Source organism: Triplophysa dalaica, chromosome 19 (assembly GCF_015846415.1).
Source record: "Triplophysa dalaica isolate WHDGS20190420 chromosome 19, ASM1584641v1, whole genome shotgun sequence".
Taxonomy (NCBI): domain Eukaryota; kingdom Metazoa; phylum Chordata; class Actinopteri; order Cypriniformes; family Nemacheilidae; genus Triplophysa; species Triplophysa dalaica.
In genome coordinates, this window is record NC_079560.1 from 12,763,053 (window position 1) to 12,780,367 (window position 17,315).

The 17,315-nt window shown below is 39.1% G+C and overlaps 1 protein-coding gene across 2 annotated transcripts in view; it reads left to right on the top strand.

Moving 5' to 3' along the window:
- The window catches only part of taok1b (TAO kinase 1b), a 28,651-nt gene that overhangs the window by 4,893 nt on the left and 6,443 nt on the right, over nt 1–17,315 (top strand). For both annotated transcript variants that reach the window (XM_056730846.1, XM_056730847.1), the window contains exons 2-18: nt 7,928–8,176; nt 8,267–8,338; nt 8,803–8,904; nt 9,013–9,058; nt 9,217–9,313; nt 10,134–10,247; nt 10,342–10,433; nt 10,517–10,610; nt 12,299–12,380; nt 12,495–12,662; nt 12,749–12,952; nt 13,073–13,210; nt 13,400–13,636; nt 14,063–14,191; nt 16,190–16,393; nt 16,742–16,981; nt 17,087–17,299. In XM_056730846.1, coding sequence (XP_056586824.1) covers nt 8,045–8,176; nt 8,267–8,338; nt 8,803–8,904; nt 9,013–9,058; nt 9,217–9,313; nt 10,134–10,247; nt 10,342–10,433; nt 10,517–10,610; nt 12,299–12,380; nt 12,495–12,662; nt 12,749–12,952; nt 13,073–13,210; nt 13,400–13,636; nt 14,063–14,191; nt 16,190–16,393; nt 16,742–16,981; nt 17,087–17,299 — 2,364 coding nt within the window. In that variant the 5' untranslated portion in view covers nt 7,928–8,044. The remainder of the gene's footprint in view (nt 1–7,927; nt 8,177–8,266; nt 8,339–8,802; nt 8,905–9,012; nt 9,059–9,216; nt 9,314–10,133; nt 10,248–10,341; nt 10,434–10,516; nt 10,611–12,298; nt 12,381–12,494; nt 12,663–12,748; nt 12,953–13,072; nt 13,211–13,399; nt 13,637–14,062; nt 14,192–16,189; nt 16,394–16,741; nt 16,982–17,086; nt 17,300–17,315) is intronic.

Sequence of the window (17,315 nt, forward strand, 5' to 3'; positions counted from 1 at the left end):
TAAATATAGTGATTAATTCAGCAATTTTTCTTACAGGCTTCACATTATATGTATGGAAAGGCTGATAGTGTCTTTGTGAACGTTTTTTTTTGTTAACCGAATCAATCCGTGAAGTCAGCACAGTTAATTAAGCTTACTCAGCCGATGTCTTTTATACTAAATACAAGATTGTGCCCTGTAGGGCTAGTTGCTCAAAACTCTGAAGAAGTCATTACTGTACAGGTCAAAAGTTTGGGATTTATGTTTTTGCTCTCAGGGATTTAAGGAACATTATTATACTTAAAACATGTTTTTTAAGTAGTTTTTCCAGGAACAGCCTATATAGTGAGGCTTTGGTAGGATTCTACCATTTGTAGTTGAAGGGATAGTTCATCCCAACGTGATTTATAAAATCGTCCGTCTGGCACGAGCTGCGCAGAGGCACATCTTATTAATACAACGTGAGTTGGGCAGTTATAAATTCAGTGGTGCTTCATCTGTACAGTGCGAGCTTCACAGTTATAAAGTGAGGCTTGACTGTATTGTTATTCCAGCGTTTCCCATACAATGCACCCAAGTATATTTGTTACACATTTTGTAATTTTCTGTCCATCCATGATAATTACTGTATCTGAGATTGAGTAACTAGTGGACAAAGTCTGTAGTTACCTTCATGTGGTGTATTGTAAAATTGTTGTAAAATACCGTATAATGTGACAGGTCAGAGTAGAAGATAAACAGATATGAAGTGCTAACACTATGTATTAAGCCATTTTTTTCACTATTGTACAAACTGCAGAGTCAAAATGTGCTTTTTATAATTTGTCTTGCTTTTCAATAAAATACAATACAACTTAATAAAAAAATTAGCAAAACTATTTTATATATCACTGCGCCTGCTGCGGCCATGTTACGGCAGGAATCTTCCTCGATTATAACGCTGAAATGGGAGTATAGTTCCTCATCATATCGGCCTAGAAATGCGCAACTGTTCATTTTCTGCCTGTCTTTGCATACGATATAAGTACAGAAGAGTCAAGTTTTAAATAAGAAAAAAATACTGGTCTAATTGGATTTTATGATCTATGCTAAGCTATGCTAAAGGTGCTATCGCCAGACCCGGATATCAGCTGAATATATTCCATAATGGTAAAACTCAACTTATTAAATGGGAGCTGGAGAATGAGTTTCTTTCCTAAACAAGTGGAGTTTTCCTTTAAATATGTAGCCTACAACCTTATGAAATCCAGAGCCTGCCCTCCCTATAAGCGAACTAAGCGGCTGCCACTAGATGATGCCCACGACCACATGAAATTACAGCTTTGACCACATGAAATTACAGCTTTTTTGTTATATAGGCACGGTATATATATGTATATACACACCCATTTTCTCACCTATGGCTTTACCCACAATTTTTACTGTGCTGTGTGTCATAATTTGTGAAATTGTAATACAACAAAATGCTGATTTATGCTGATATCTGTCAATTCAGTGTTTTATGTTGGGATAAGGTTAAGAATAATTGTGTGCAAGTTAATAAACTAAATAAAAATTAATTTAAGTGACAGGTCTCCTAAAATTGGAAGTAATGATCAAATGTTTTGACAAACACAATACACTTGTAATGCAAGATTTATGTTTTTGTTTTTATGACATTCCTACATCCCAAACACAGCTACAACTAATAGAATTGGGTGTGTTAGGTTTAAAGTGTGCGTGCAAATAATCAAACATTGACAATAGTTGATTGTATTGGAGGCACAGAGGGCCCCCCAAATAAAAGTTTGCTCAGGGCCCGTAAAGGCTTTTCAACTCGATTAAGTCTGTTTTTTTGGGGGCTTTAAAGTTCAATACAATTTTAGTAATCAAATTAAATTAAATTGTCATATGATCAAGCAGCGGCCAGCGCAAAGAGAGAGACCGCGCGCTTTATTAATGTAGCAAACATGTCAGCAGTGTGTGGAGCATATAATAAGTGTCACAGAAAGACACTGGGCGGAACTTGCCGTGCTGGAGGAAATTTCTGAATGAAAGCGTCTCGGTAACTTGTGTACTTCACCGGTTGGTCAGACTGGAACCCAGCAGCTCTCGACATCCTTTGACATCACACAGTGGTCGCGAACACACAGTTCCCTGTACTAAACATCTTGTCAGTATGTTCCGTGCATCCCGGCCACGAGTGCACCTTCTGAGAGAACAGTCAGCTTTTGTGGTTGGAGTTTGGAGGAAAGATGTGAACTGAAATGGTTGTCAGTCAGAATAGCTTGCATGCATGTTTTTATTTTTATTTTGCATTGTAGCCTATAATAATCCAACAGTTTTCGTTTATTCATATTTTTAGCTTATATTGTTGAATGAAACTTTTTAATGAAGTGTTTTGCTGTACGGGAGTACAGTACATTCTTTCAGCAGTCAGATACAGGCATAGGATTGGCTGTTTTGGAAGGGAGAGGGCTCAAGTTTTTTTTATCTAGCCTACTTGTTATACTGTATTATATTGAAAAGCAAGACAATATATAAAAAGCACATTTAAATGATGTTGAATGAAAAAACATTGCTTTTTTAATTATGTCGCAATTTAAGTATAATATTTTTATTATTATTTACAAAGCAAAGCAATGTTTGTCAGTAAAAAAGCAAATAGAAAGCAATGGACAAAAAGTACAGACCAATCTACAGAATGCATTTGACCTCAACTCAGATCACTTTTATTGTCACATCACTACGTGTGGTAAATGAAAGTCTTAGGTGCGTACTCCATACAAAGTAGATTGCAGTTGGACAGACAACTGTACGACAAACAACTGAACGACTTTACAAACTTAAGTGACAGTATGTAGTGCAAACGAGCAGTGGAAACTATAAATAGACAGACTGTACAAAAAAGACTTTATAAAACGGTCAGTTCTGGTCCTTGATTCTGAGCATATGGAGTAACCGTTTTATAAAAGCGATAAGCCCCGCGAAGCAGTGGGTTCAAGTGCATTTTACAACAGCTACAGGGTTTAGGCACTCCACAATGGCCCATATCTGTTATAAAATGTGCTGTAACCCACTGCTTCTTGGGGTTAATTGCTTTAATATACATAAGACACACATGGACAGTATATACAAAATATTCACAAGATATAAACATTAGACGTTGAATACACATTAAATATGCAGGTGTACACATGAACGTGTATGTATAATAGATCAACCATATAGTTCTTATAGTACAGATGTAGGTATGTAAATTTGGTATTGGATGGTTATTACATTAGGCTTATTGCATGGTTCAATATAGTCCATGAAACTGTAGTGTGAAAGTGTGGAGTGTATCAGTTTTTGAAGTTGAGTCTAATAGCCTGAGGAAAAAGCTGTCCTTCAGCCGGTTTCTGCGGGACTGGATGCTCCGGTATCGTCTGCCTGAAGGCAGCAAGGAGAGCAGCCTGTCATTCGGGGGGCTGGAATGATCATGGCTCTCCTCATTCGCACAGATTAAAGCTAATTGATAGCTAATTTATAGAACCTACTAAACACTGGAGTCCGCATGTGATTATGATGTTAAGATTATTTTACATGCTCTTGTTGGGGAAATGCAAGCATTATGTTGGGATGAAAATCGGCTCAATGTTTGTGAACAAAACTCAGTTTGAAGATTCTGCGCAATCTCTGCAAGGCTACAAAGATAATAGTGCTAAGCGATCTTGTTTTTTCAAGTGCTTTTTTGTGATAAGCATTATAATGAAAGAAATTTCAAAGTTTTCTGAATCTAGAAGCTGAGACATTCTCATCTCTGTTTAATTGAGTGTGCTCATTCTATCATCAAATAACATTAATCCGTCTTTCGTGCATTTTATATATTAAAACTTTTAAACTTTTATTAGTAAAGGGGTCTCATGGTGCGAACACGTGTTTTTCTGTGTCTTTGGTGTGTTAAATGCCCATGCATGTATTAGACACGTAAAATTGTAAGTGTTGGAACAAAAGATGCATTCTATCTAAAAGCAAATGGTCACCCAGACTTGCCTGAAACGCCCCGTGTAACCACACCCACACAAATCTACGTCAGTTCGTGGTTGACTAAGAAGATTTGCAAGTCAGTACTGTCAGTACAATTGCTTTGGAAGCTGATGTTCCAAATATGGTAAAAGGCATTACATTTCCGTCACACGCTTTCAGTATTCGACCAATCACTATGCACTGGTTAACTGGCCAATCATAGCACATCTCGCTTTTCAGCATTTCAGAGAAGCGGGATGAAGTGGAGATGCAAAAAAGCACGATATGTGGAAAATACAGCGATTTTTAACCTTAAATCGTGTTTAAAAATTGCATATTATCGAAAACTAACAATAATAATCGTATGCCGAGCTGGAGTAAATTTCTGAATGAAAGCGTCTCGGTAACTTGTGTATTTCAGTAGTTGGTCAGACTGAAACCCAGCAGCTCGCGACATCCTTTGACATTATATAGTGGTATTTGCATAAAAATACCCGTTTTCCTCCTTCAAAACACGCCCACAACTCGTCTTGCAAGTGGTCATTTCTTAGCGTGCTGCAATTGGCACAAAGGTAAACGCGTGCTAGATTTAACCTACAATGAAAACAGTTTATTCCTGATACACATTTGAAGACTATTATTAATTCTCTTTTCAAACATATTGTTTTAGTATTTTATTTAAAGTGTTTTTTAACAAAACTTTAAAATGAAAGTCATTTAAATTACAACATTTTGTATAATTTTTTTATGTTTTCAGTGTCGACTAGTAGGAGCTGTATCGTTGAAACGAGTAGTTACTCTCGCACATTCCTAAACTAAACCGATTCTGTATTTTATGCACAGCTCTTCTCTGAATTCTATATAATTCTAAACTAGAGTCGTTTATAACGTGTATTTGACAATAATAACACAACTTCAACTACTTCACACAACGTTCGGGAGCGTTGTGTGAAGTAGCCTAAAACTCATTTACATTTGGTTAACGTACATTTTAAAACATACTTGGCACATAAAAATGTATATAAAACATAATAAAAAAGTTTTTTTAAGAATACAATAGAATGCATAGTGCCACATGGTGTATCTACATAAGAGACTTCCATCAATAGGCGGAATGCAGACAAGAGTATAATATTGTGCGCAAGTGTTGGGATTGGCTAGCTCTGCATTTCTTGGGTAATCTTAATTTTAACACGCTAGTGTTACATTTCTTGACAATAAAATCACCAGTGTTCTCCTAGGGCAAGTTCTTCGAGCAACTGCCCGACGTCTCCTTTGTGAAAGCATTGCAAATATTGCAAAAGCTGAGATAACCCATACTAGGTAAGGGTATAGCGTTACTGGTGCAATAAGGTGTTAATGTAACCTGTCTCTCAAGACTTTTAAGATGCACTTGTTATTACATCAAATGGCAAATCTCTGGGCCACACTCCAGTACTGTTACAGTAGGTGCGAATATGCATCTCAAACGTAAGTTGCCACCTACAATTCAAAAAGGAAAAGAAGAATAATGTCACATGATGACCACTTCAATATGGTGGACGACGTCCGCATCAAATTCATACATACCCAACCTTAATCAGTATTAAGTCCTTTTCGTGCTTGAATGAACAAAGCCACTCAAGGTTATGCCAGAAAGCCATTTTTCTCTTCCATTTCTGTAAGAACAGACTTCAACGTGTTAAATAAATTCTTAAATGAATGGAGAGAGATGTGAAAATGGGAGATGCATCAGATCTGCATAGAGCTAAAGCTCTTAAAGGGGCCGCATTCTTAAACCTGCTGCTGTGACTCCTGTCACTAATGTTAATCAAATAACTAAAGAAAATAGGGATTCAACGTGTTTTGTAGCTTTAATGAGAATTCTTCTGTATTTAATTTAGGTTAAAGATTGGAAATAATTTTCAGTATATTTCAATTTTCAGTATATTTCCTACTTGTTAGACATGATAGCTGTCAATTATACTGTGGAATGGCTATTATTAATCTTAAAATAAAAATAATAATCAATAAAATAGAGACATCAGTTGATGAACTAATATCAGAATGTTGGCTTTCATTTATAAAATGATGCTGTTAAAGAAATGTTGTTTCTACATTCATTTGGAGATTAAATGTGAAATTGTTAGACTGAAGTATATTTAAAAACATTAATGTTATGTCACAGAAAAATGTGAATTTTTTTTTCCCCCATTTGTATCAGTTGACAGCACTAATAATTATGTTTATATAAATATGCACACGACATGTGCATGTATATTTAATACATAGTCAGATGTGTATATATAAATTTATATTACACATATATAATTATATATAGTGAATTTATTAAAAAAAATCTTAAAATGATAGATGCATGTGTGTGTATTTATTATTATACACAGTACATATATTATGTAAACAAAACCTTTTATGTGGCATACGATTAGTCAAATAATTGTTATAAGTAATAACAATAGTAATAACAGCCCTAAGCCACGAAAACAATTATTTTGAAATTATTTTCAGATAATTATTTATTTATTTTTCTGATTGTACAATTTATAGGTGTAGGTGTTTAGGTGAAATTATTATTGTTGTTTCTTCTGTGAACTACTAACAATATTTATACCAAATTTCAAATCAAAATATTGTTTCTGTTTGCATTTATTTGCAGAAAATAAAACTGTTGAAATGGGTCAAAATAACAGAAACAATGCTTTGTAATTTTTCAGATCTCAAATACGGCAAAGAAAACAAGTCCATATTCACTTTTAAGAAAAACAACATTCATATTTCCACATGTATTTAGGAAAAGATAACCTCGTCTTTCACATTGCTGTTGGATGACTTTGTCACTTCGGATGTTTGATTTTGTTGAAAAGTCTCTTCATTTTTTTCTGTAGCTAGATTATATACAACGTGTTATGTGTTATGGTTTTCAAAGATCCCTTCTGTTTTTATAATGGTTTTCGGAGAAGAAACGCAAGTCTGTCAGTGCATAAAGCGTTTGATAGTCAGCCCGTCTTGTGACTTGTGCTTCCCTTCTGTGTTGTCACATGTCTAAGGAAATGGACATTATGAGCTTTTTTGGGTGCTTCAATAGAAGAGCTAGATCTGATGTTCACAATCTTTTTGTGATGAATATGAGTAATAAAGGATTGTGAGAGGGCCACTTATGCACAATGGACCTCTTTGCTTAGTCTTGCCAAAGGGTTTTCTCTGTCTTCACCTAAACATCTTTTGGAGTGTTTCTATGTACCATGGTCGCTTTTGGCCTGTTCATATGTTGTACGAGGATATCATTTTCTTCATTACCAAAATATGCGAAACACGATTTTTTATTATTCTTAATTTGACTGTACTTGGCATTCATCCTATGGGCATTCTGGACTGGAAGCATTGGCTCCAAACATGACCCTCTTAAACCTGTTGTTTTTGAACCAATGTTGAGTTGACTGGCATGTCATTCTCATATGTACTTTCAGTGGATTGTTTTTTCGTTCATCCGAGCATTCATCTTATCTGTTCTAATGGTTTGTGACTACGCCCACATTGTCAGCTGGACAACACATTGCATAAATTCTTATGAAACGTGAATGAGCCAAAGAGATCAGAATGCAGCAGAACAGGTCAATGAGAAAGCTGGCAGCACTTCAGCTGTCGTGCTTGTGTTTACATCTTAAAGTACAGGGAAAGGTCAGCTCACAGGTCAAGTCGAACAGTCATCCAGGGTTCATACTGTAAGACTATCATTTTAGTTATATGTTTATTATGGTGACTATCCAGTAAGTCCATGAGGTATTTTTGTGGTTTCTGGTTTTATATCTAGGCTGGTAACCCAAAGGAATACATTTTTTGGGGGCATTCCAGATCACATTTGCACAGAATTTCCTGAACATCATGTAATATAGCAATGAAGTAGGTGTATTGTTGCTACTATAAATGATGTTTGTGTTGACGGATCTTTCATTGACTGCAGGTTTCTTTGCGCACACTGCCTCCCTCTGGCAAATGAGTAACGGACGGGGCCTAACGTGTCGCAGTCGCACGGCCAGATAGTCCCCTGCGTGCGCGGCGCGTCCTCCCGGCTCGCAGCATGCCCTCCACCAGCCGGGCAGGGAGCCTGAAGGACCCCGATATCTCAGATCTATTCTTTAAGGAGGACCCCGAGAAGCTCTTCACAGACCTTCGTGAGATCGGTCATGGCAGCTTCGGCGCCGTCTATTTTGTACGTGTTTCATCTGGTTATAAACATTGTGAAAAATGTCTAGTATCACCTGAGCTTGGTGAATAAATTGCACATCTGATGTGTATTCAGGCACGGGATGTGCGGACTGCAGAGGTGGTGGCCATCAAAAAGATGTCCTACAGTGGGAAACAGTCCAATGAGGTCAGTTCTGCATTTGACAAGATTTTACGTTTTGACACTGGATTTAAAACATCCCATTTTAGCTTGTTCAATTCCAAATTGTTTGTAATGGCAGAAAACCCAATCTCAAAGGTTTGTCTGAAAGTGAACAGTATCAAACAACCATCGTTGAGTAAAAGGAACATGAAATTTATGCAGTCACAATTGGTGTTTTGACCTCAGATTGAACTCTAGCCATTCGTAGTTTAGTTGGTGGCAGTTTTTCCCTTTCAGATTAGCTAATCAGATTACACTTAATCTTTGTACAAAGGATGCTCTCGATCTTTTTCAGGAGCTGTGTTTGTGACATATATCCAGTTTGGTGGTTTCCATTAGTGTTGAAAAATGAATATTAATAGCTGCTGAAGAGCTGTTGTTAATGTAGATTGTAACGAGGAACATCAGAGAAGTCTGTTTGATTATATGCTGCCTTCTCTTTTTTATAGAAATGGCAGGATATCATTAAGGAAGTTAAGTTCCTCCAGAGAATACAACACCCAAACAGCATAGAATATAAAGGATGCTATCTGCGGGAACACACAGCATGGGTGAGAGCTCTCGGTTTCCAAGACCAATCCTTCACTTTCTTTATAATCTCCATACAGGCTGTAAATGGAACTTTGTTTACCTCTAAATACAAGCAATACTTTCTTTAGCTTGCCATGGAGTACTGTTTGGGCTCAGCCTCCGACCTTCTTGAAGGTAAAATATTGCATATCGAATGTGTTTATAAACTGTGTCAATATTTCCCTTAAAGTTGAGCATGCACACACATCTTAATTCTGCTGCTTAAAATTGATAGTTTTCTTTTGTAATATTAATACGGTGAGAATATAACGTATTGTTTTATTCCTGCTTAGTCCACAAGAAGCCCCTTCAGGAAATTGAGATTGCAGCAATTACCCATGGTGCTTTGCAGGGCATTGCATACCTTCATTCCCATAACATGATTCACAGGTTAGTGAGTTTTTACACAAGTTGTTATTCGAAACCAGTTCCATTCACAAAATGATTCCCAATGATTTGCTATTGCTTTCATTCTGATGCGGCTGAAAAGAAAAGAAAAACTTTTGACATTGCTGTCAAATCTAGTGCTATGGTAAAAGACATTTGCCCGGTTTCACAGACAAGTCTTAAAGTGTTAAAGGTCATATTGTTCTCACTTATTGAAGGGTGGGATGCAACAATACATAGAGCTTGTCCTTGGTCCAGATAAAAACAGGATTCTGGGTTTACATTGTCACAATGTGATGAACAAAATAAAAATAAAAAAAATATCAGATCAGTGTTAACACAAACGTTGATTCTGGATGCAATTAATCACGATTAATCATATGACAGCCCTATTGTATATGTTGATAAGCGCAGCTATTTTTGAGCACTTTATTGATTGCAAAAACAAGTTATTATTATAATAATATATTGTAATAAACTATGATGAGCCGATCCGAAAAATGATCCGATTCGTGACCCAAAATCCTTTAAATGATCCGAACCGTGAGTTTTGTGATCCGTTACACCACTATCACACATAGATGCTTAACAAATAGGATTAAACCAACAACATATTGTAAATAAATTGGCCATGCTCTACAGTACAAATTTTTTTTGTATCAAATATAGTGATACACCCCTAGTAAACATTAGCAGCACATGTAGTGGGATTCATGAACATCTTACTTGAATCACAAGCTTTCACCACATTCTTTAAACTGCCTGTAGGTGTCCAAATTAAACCTCTGTTCATGTTCTTTCTACATCCTCTTCTCCACTCAAGGGATATCAAAGCTGGGAACATCCTGCTCACCGAGCCTGGACAGGTCAAACTGGCAGACTTTGGTTCTGCCTCCATCGCTTCTCCAGCAAACTCGTTCGTGGGGACGCCATATTGGTGAGCAGCCTGCTTAGCAGTTGTATAATAATGACTTGATTCACACGGCCCATCTCGCTGTATCACTAATGCACCTGCATTGTGTTCCTCTCAGGATGGCCCCAGAAGTGATTTTAGCCATGGACGAGGGACAGTATGATGGAAAGGTTGACGTCTGGTCTCTTGGGATCACATGCATAGAACTAGGTGACGATACACACAGTACTTTTGGTTGTCTGAAAGTCTGGTGTGAAAGTCTGTCTCACATTTCCTTCTCTTTGCTGATGTAGCGGAAAGAAAGCCTCCTCTGTTTAACATGAACGCGATGAGTGCCTTATACCACATAGCGCAGAATGAGAGTCCCACACTGCAGTCAAGTGAATGGTGAGTCCTTGCACTTTATAGATGAGCTAGATGGATAAAGGATGATCATTATTTATATTCACTCACCCCCATGCCATAGTAAATGTACAGTATCTCACTGAAGTGAGTACACGCCTCACATAAATATTTTATTATATCTTTTCATGTGACAACACTGAAGAAATGAAACTTCGCTACAATGTAGAGTATTGAGTGTACAGCTTGTATAACAGTGTACATTTTCTGTCCCGTCAAAATAACTCAACACACAGCCAAACCGCCGGAAACAAAAGTGAGGACACCTCTAAGTGAAAATGTCCAAATTGGGCCCAAAGTGTCAATATTTTGTGTGGCCACCATTATTTTCCAGCACTACCTTAACCCTCTCGAGCATTGAGTTCACCAGAGCTTTACAGGTTACCACTGTAGTCCTTTTTCACTCCTCCATGAGGAAATCACCTTCCGTTTGAGGATGCCCCACAGATGATCAATAGGGTTTAGGTTTGGAGACATCCTTGGCCAGTCCATCATCTTTACCCTTAGCTTCTTTTGGGGTTGTTATCATGTTGGAATACTGCCCTGTGGCCCAGCCACCGAAGGGAGGGGATCAAGCTCTGCTTCAGTATGTCACAGTACATGTTGGCATTCATGGTTCCCTCAATGAACTGTAGCTCCCCAGTGCCGGGAGCGCTCGATCAGCCCCAGACCATGACACTCCCACAACCATGCTTGACTGTAGGCAAGACACACTTGTCTTTAAACTCCTCGCCTGGATGCCGCCACCAACGCTTGACACCATCTGAACCAAATAAGTTTATCTTGGTCTCATCAGACCACAGGACATGGTTTTCAGTAATACACTTGTCTTCAGCAAACTGTTTGCAGGCTTTCTTGTGCATCATCTTTAGAATAGGCTTCCTTATGGGATGACAGCCATGCAGACCAATTTGATGCAGTGTGCGGCGTTTGGTCAGGGCATTGACAGACTGACCCCCCACCCCATAAACCTCAGCAGCAATGGTGGCAGCACTCATATGTCTATTTCCCAAAGACAACCTCCGGATATGACGCTGAGCATGTGCACCAGACTTCTTAGGTCGATCATGGCAAGGCCTGTTCTGAGTGGAACCTGTCCTGCCACCATGTTGCAGCTCAGCTTCAGACTCTTGGCAATATTCTTATAGCCTAGACCATGTTTATGTAGAGCAACGATTATTTTTCAGATCCTAAGAGAGTTTTCTGCCATGAGGTGCCACGTTGAAATTCCAGTGACCAGTATGAGAGAGTGAGAGCAATAACACCAAATTGAACACACCTGAGACCTTGTAACACTAAAGAATCACATGACACCTGAGAGGGAAAATAGCTAATTTGGCCAAATTTGGACATTTTCACTTAGGGGTGAACTCACTTTTGTTGCCAGCGGTTTAGACATTAATGGCTGTGTGTTGAGTTATTTTGAGGGGACAGCAAATGTACACTGATATACAATATGTAAATTGTACATAACATGTACATTTTGGCAAAGTTTCATTTTTTTAGTATTGTCACATGAAAAGATATAATAACATGTTTACAAAAATGTGATGGGTGTACTCACTTCTGTGAGATACTGTATATGACCTTCACTTTTAAAGATACAATGTTAAATGTATGGTGGTTATTGTGCTAAATCAACCAAAATCGTCTATGTCGTTCTCTTTCCTCAGGACGGATTATTTTAGAAATTTTGTTGACTCTTGCCTTCAGAAAATACCCCAGGACAGACCGCACTCCGAAGATCTGCTGCAGGTCTCTACTTCACAATAAACTATTACTTTCTTTTGTTCTTCAATACGTCTCATAATCCTCTTAAAAAAACCGTCTCAAATAACTTGTTTCCTTCACATACTTTCAAAACCGCAGCATGCCTTCGTCCTGAGAGTGAGGCCAGAATCTGTTCTCATGGACCTGATTTTGCGAACAAAGGATGCAGTTCGAGAGCTGGACAACCTGCAATACCGCAAGATGAAAAAGATCCTCTTTCAGGAAGCCCACAATGGGCCGACCACCGAGATCCAGGAGGGAGATGAGGTCAGAAACTAAACCTTAAAAATGAAGTTTCTTTGATACTGCGACTGTAAGTAAAGCTGGACTCTGTCGTTGTGTGTATGTTTTAGGAAGCGGAGCACAGTGCGGGTCGCACAGGTACAGTGAGCAGTGTGGGCAGCAACCAGTCCATTCCCAGCATGTCAATCAGTGCCAGTTCTCAGAGCAGCTCTGTAAACAGCCTCCAGGACGCTGCTGATGACAACAAGAGCGACCTAGAGCTGGAGAAAGACCACACCGTCATGTCCAACAGCTCCGTCATACACCTGAAGCCGGTACATTTGTGCAATGTGATATATCGTAGCATATCAGCTAATATACTTTTACAACTACTTGGGCTTGGATGTCCCAGCGAATGTCTTCATTTGCTTAATTCATGCTTTTGTGTCCTGCAGGAAGAAGAGGAAATTTACCGGGAGGATCCTGAGATACGTTCTCGGCCCTCAGAGGCTCAGGCAGCTTCTGTGCAGCCCACGCCACGCAAACACCATCGCAACCGCGAGCATTTCGCCACCATTCGCACAGCCTCTCTGGTGAGTGAGAAACGCTTGATGGAAACCGAGTCTGTTGTGTTAGAATCATCGAGTTTATGCCGGAAGTGTCTATTTTGGAACTTCCTTTGCCAGGCATTTCCTTTTTATTTTATTCAATCTTTTTTATGCAATCAAAGTGATTTGACTATTTTGATGGCTAACGTTTGTCATTTCTTGAACGTCTGTTAGGTGACGCGGCAGATGCAGGAGCACGAGCAGGACTCTGAGCTGAGGGAGCAAATGTCTGGTTATAAACGCATGAGGCGGCAGCACCAGAAGCATCTCATGGCCCTGGAGAACAAGCTGAAAGCAGAGATGGATGAACACAGACTCAGGCTGGACAAAGAGCTGGAGGCGCAGAGGAACAGCTTTGTTGCCGAGATGGAGAAACTGGTGAAGAAAAACCAAGCAGCCATAGAGAAAGATGTAAGCTCGACATGTCACATGATCTTTAGGTTGGGCAGAGCTATTATAAATAGTGAGTGATCATGAAATAAGCATTCCCTTGATCTCAGTGACCGGACGTCACACTTTCTCTTACGTCACTCAATTAAAGTTCATCTTCATCCTTCAACTATGTGGCCAAAAGTATACACGCACATTTTTTCCTGGTAGGCATACATTTACATTTTTAAAGGATATTTTTAGGGGCTTTTTTGCTTATCAGACCTTTTTGTTGCTCCTGTGTCTGAATGGGAGTAAATCCCCGCAGCTTTCAGAACAGAGTGAAAGCATCTGAGAATGATCGTTTTGAACAGAACAACTCTACATGCTCATAGTTTTGTAGAACATGTTGTGAAATCTCTTGTGATTTTTTTTTTGTTGACATTTTTATGATTGTTTTGCCTGCAGGCCAAGTCGTTTGCCAATGATGAGAAGAAATTCCAGCAGCACATTCAGGCCCAGCAAAAGAAAGAGCTTAGCAGCTTCCTGGAGTCACAGAAACGAGAGTACAAGCTACGCAAAGAGCAACTGAAAGAGGTGGGAGTGTATTCCTACAAACTAGCAAGGGTACTGTTAATGATAAATGCTAGCAATAAAAAAAATGAAGTCTACTTAATTAAAGTAAGAATTAATGAGGTTTTTCTCTAAATTAACACAAATTCCATTCCATTTATGTGCACTACTTCAAAACCGTAATAAATGTATAAGTAGTCAAAAGTATATCAAATATTATGTCTCCTGGACTTTCCTGAACATTTATTGGTGATACACATAAATTCCCAGTTTCATACCAATTCACAGAAACAGAGAAATAAATTAACAGTCCATTTTGATGATAGTGAAAGTTTACCCAAAATCATTTACTCACTCTCTTGTAATTTCAAACCGGTATGACTTTCTGTCTTCCAGAGAACACAAAAGATTCTTTAAGCTATTCTGAAGAAAGTTGGTAACCAAACAGCACTGCCTCATTCACTTCTATTGTTATGGACACAAAAGCAATACAAGTGAATGGGGGCCAGTTACCAACACTCTTAAAATATCTTCTTTTGTGTTCTGCAGACGAAAGAAAGTCATATACAGGTTTGAAATGACAAGAGGGTGAGTAAATGATGTCATTTTAAATTTTTGGGTGAACTATCACTTTAAAGGCCACATTCCCCGCAATCAAATGTTTCAATCATTAGTTAGTGTGTTGTGTTGCTGTTAGAGCATAAACAATATCTGAAAAATGATTAAGCTCAAAGTTCAGTGCCAAGCAAATATATTGTCTATAGCAGAATTGACTTTTCAAGGACTACAGAGAACTACCGGAATCGGACTACATTTAGTCATTTAGCATACACTTTTATCCAAAGCTTACAAGTTGGACAGCCCTCTGCTTCCCAGGTACATGATGTCACTATTTCAAAAGCTTTTAATAACCTCCGACCAAAGGAATACGCCAAAAAAGGGGCGAGGTCTTCCTTACAGAAGAGGAAGAGCCACTGGAGTGGTGTTCGGTTATCAGAGATTGTAAACATTTGACTGAGCTACTTTCCCTTTCGTCACATTGCTACAGCTGATAATAAGAATTCAGCTTCACACATTGTAATATAACCAACAGTCAAATAACAGCTTCCATGACTTTCATCGGCTGTGAAAGCTGTTCTGTGTAATACACTGATATTGTGTGTGTGTTCGCACACCTCTAAAACATTTCTATGAAACGTCCTTTGAAGTCCTGCTTGCTAATGTCTCCTGGTCAATCTGCTTGTTTTATGACCCAACTCGGGTCCAATATAAAAAGGCAAAACTAGCGCTTCTGTTATTAGTGTTAATTAATATAACCGGTGTGACACCATTTGGTCCGGTGTCATTTCCCTAACCATAGTAGGAAAGTAAATGCGATCTCTAACAAAGATTGACGCTTGCACATGCACCAGACCTCCATCACACTTTGATGGATCCGCATGTTTTTAACTTATAAAGTGAAGTTGACGACATTGTTAATATTTATTGCTAAAAGTCAAAGTTTGTGAATACACGTGCACTGAGAGGGGCACCGGCAAATCACAACAGCCTGAGAAGCAGAAGCTTGCTGATATTCTATGGGTGGGACATCTTCACACATACTCTAAGCGGTGAACCAATCACGACAGACCAGGTCAGCTTTTCCAATCGGACGTTTCAGAAGGAGGTACTTTATATAGACCGGAAGAAATCGAGTCGTTTTGTTAGAAGAGGGACAGCAGTGAACAATAGACTGGAAATATGTGAAATATAAAGCGTTTTTTTTTATTAGAAACATGAACATCTATTGTTAAACACCTTAAAAATATAATCAAAGCCTCAAAAACCACAAATGAATGGCTCCTTTAAGTTTCAATCCTAATGCAGGTGTGAAACTGCTAACTGGCACTAGGAAATGAGGAGTGAAAGAAAAATGTTTCAGTCTGAAATGTTCAGCGTGTTCAAGCCCTTCGGCGAACATGCAGTTTTACTGAACCATTGTGCTGTCCCCACTGTATTTATGTTTTTTCCCGCTGTTTTCAGGAGCTGAATGAAAACCAGTCCACACCCAAGAAGGAGAAGCAGGACTGGCTGTCGAAGCAGAAGGAAAACTTTCAGCACTATCAGGCAGAAGAGGAAGCCAACCTGCTCCGCCGACAGCGCCAGTATCTGGAGCTGGAGTGTCGCAGATTCAAACGCAGAGTCCTTATCGCAAAACACAATGTAGAACAGGACCTCGTACGAGAGGTAGCATGGCATTCATTTCAACTACCATTTACTCAGATTGCCTGTTAACTCACACCATAGTGCTAAGTAGAGATGCACCGATATATCGGCCAATTATCGGTATCGGTCTGTTGCTATCGGTCAGCTGTTTCACGCTCTTGGCTAATAGTTTAAAAACAGCCAATGTTCAGGACTGATACATGCAATGAATTTGTGATCTGTATATAGAAAATGTTAAGAAACATCACCATTTTGAAGTTCAGTATAATAGTCATCATATGAATTAATAACATTCAGAAAGTTATCAGTGGATAAAGTTCCTTGTGCCTAGAGTTCCAGAGTAACACCATCGTCTATTTCTCGATTCAGGAGCTTAATAAGCGGCAGACGCAGAAAGATCTAGAGCACGCCATGCTGCTCCGCCATCACGAGTCCATGCAGGAGCTGGAGGTCAGGCACCTGGGCAGCATCCAGAAGATGCGCACGGAGCTCATCCGGCTTCAGCATCAGACCGAGCTCACCAATCAGATGGAGTACAACAAGCGCAGAGAGCGGGAGTTACGCCGCAAACACGTCATGGAGGTCCGACAGCAGCCCAAGAGCCTTAAGGTGTGTAGGACTTGCCCAGCACTCTACCTAGAGTGAACTAGCTCAGTTTATCCGTTTGACAGATGATGTTTATTTCACTCTTATTTCACTCATTGTCATCGTCAGTCTAAAGAGCTGCAGATCAAGAAGCAGTTTCAGGACACTTGTAAGATTCAAACACGGCAGTTCAAGGCCCTGCGCAACCACCTCCTGGAGGCCACACCCAAGTGTGACCACAAGGCTGTGCTGAAGAGACTGAAAGAGGAGCAAACGCGAAAGTTAGCCATCCTCGCCGAGCAGTACGACCATTCCATCAACGAAATGCTCTCAACGCAAGCTGTGAGTATAAGAAATT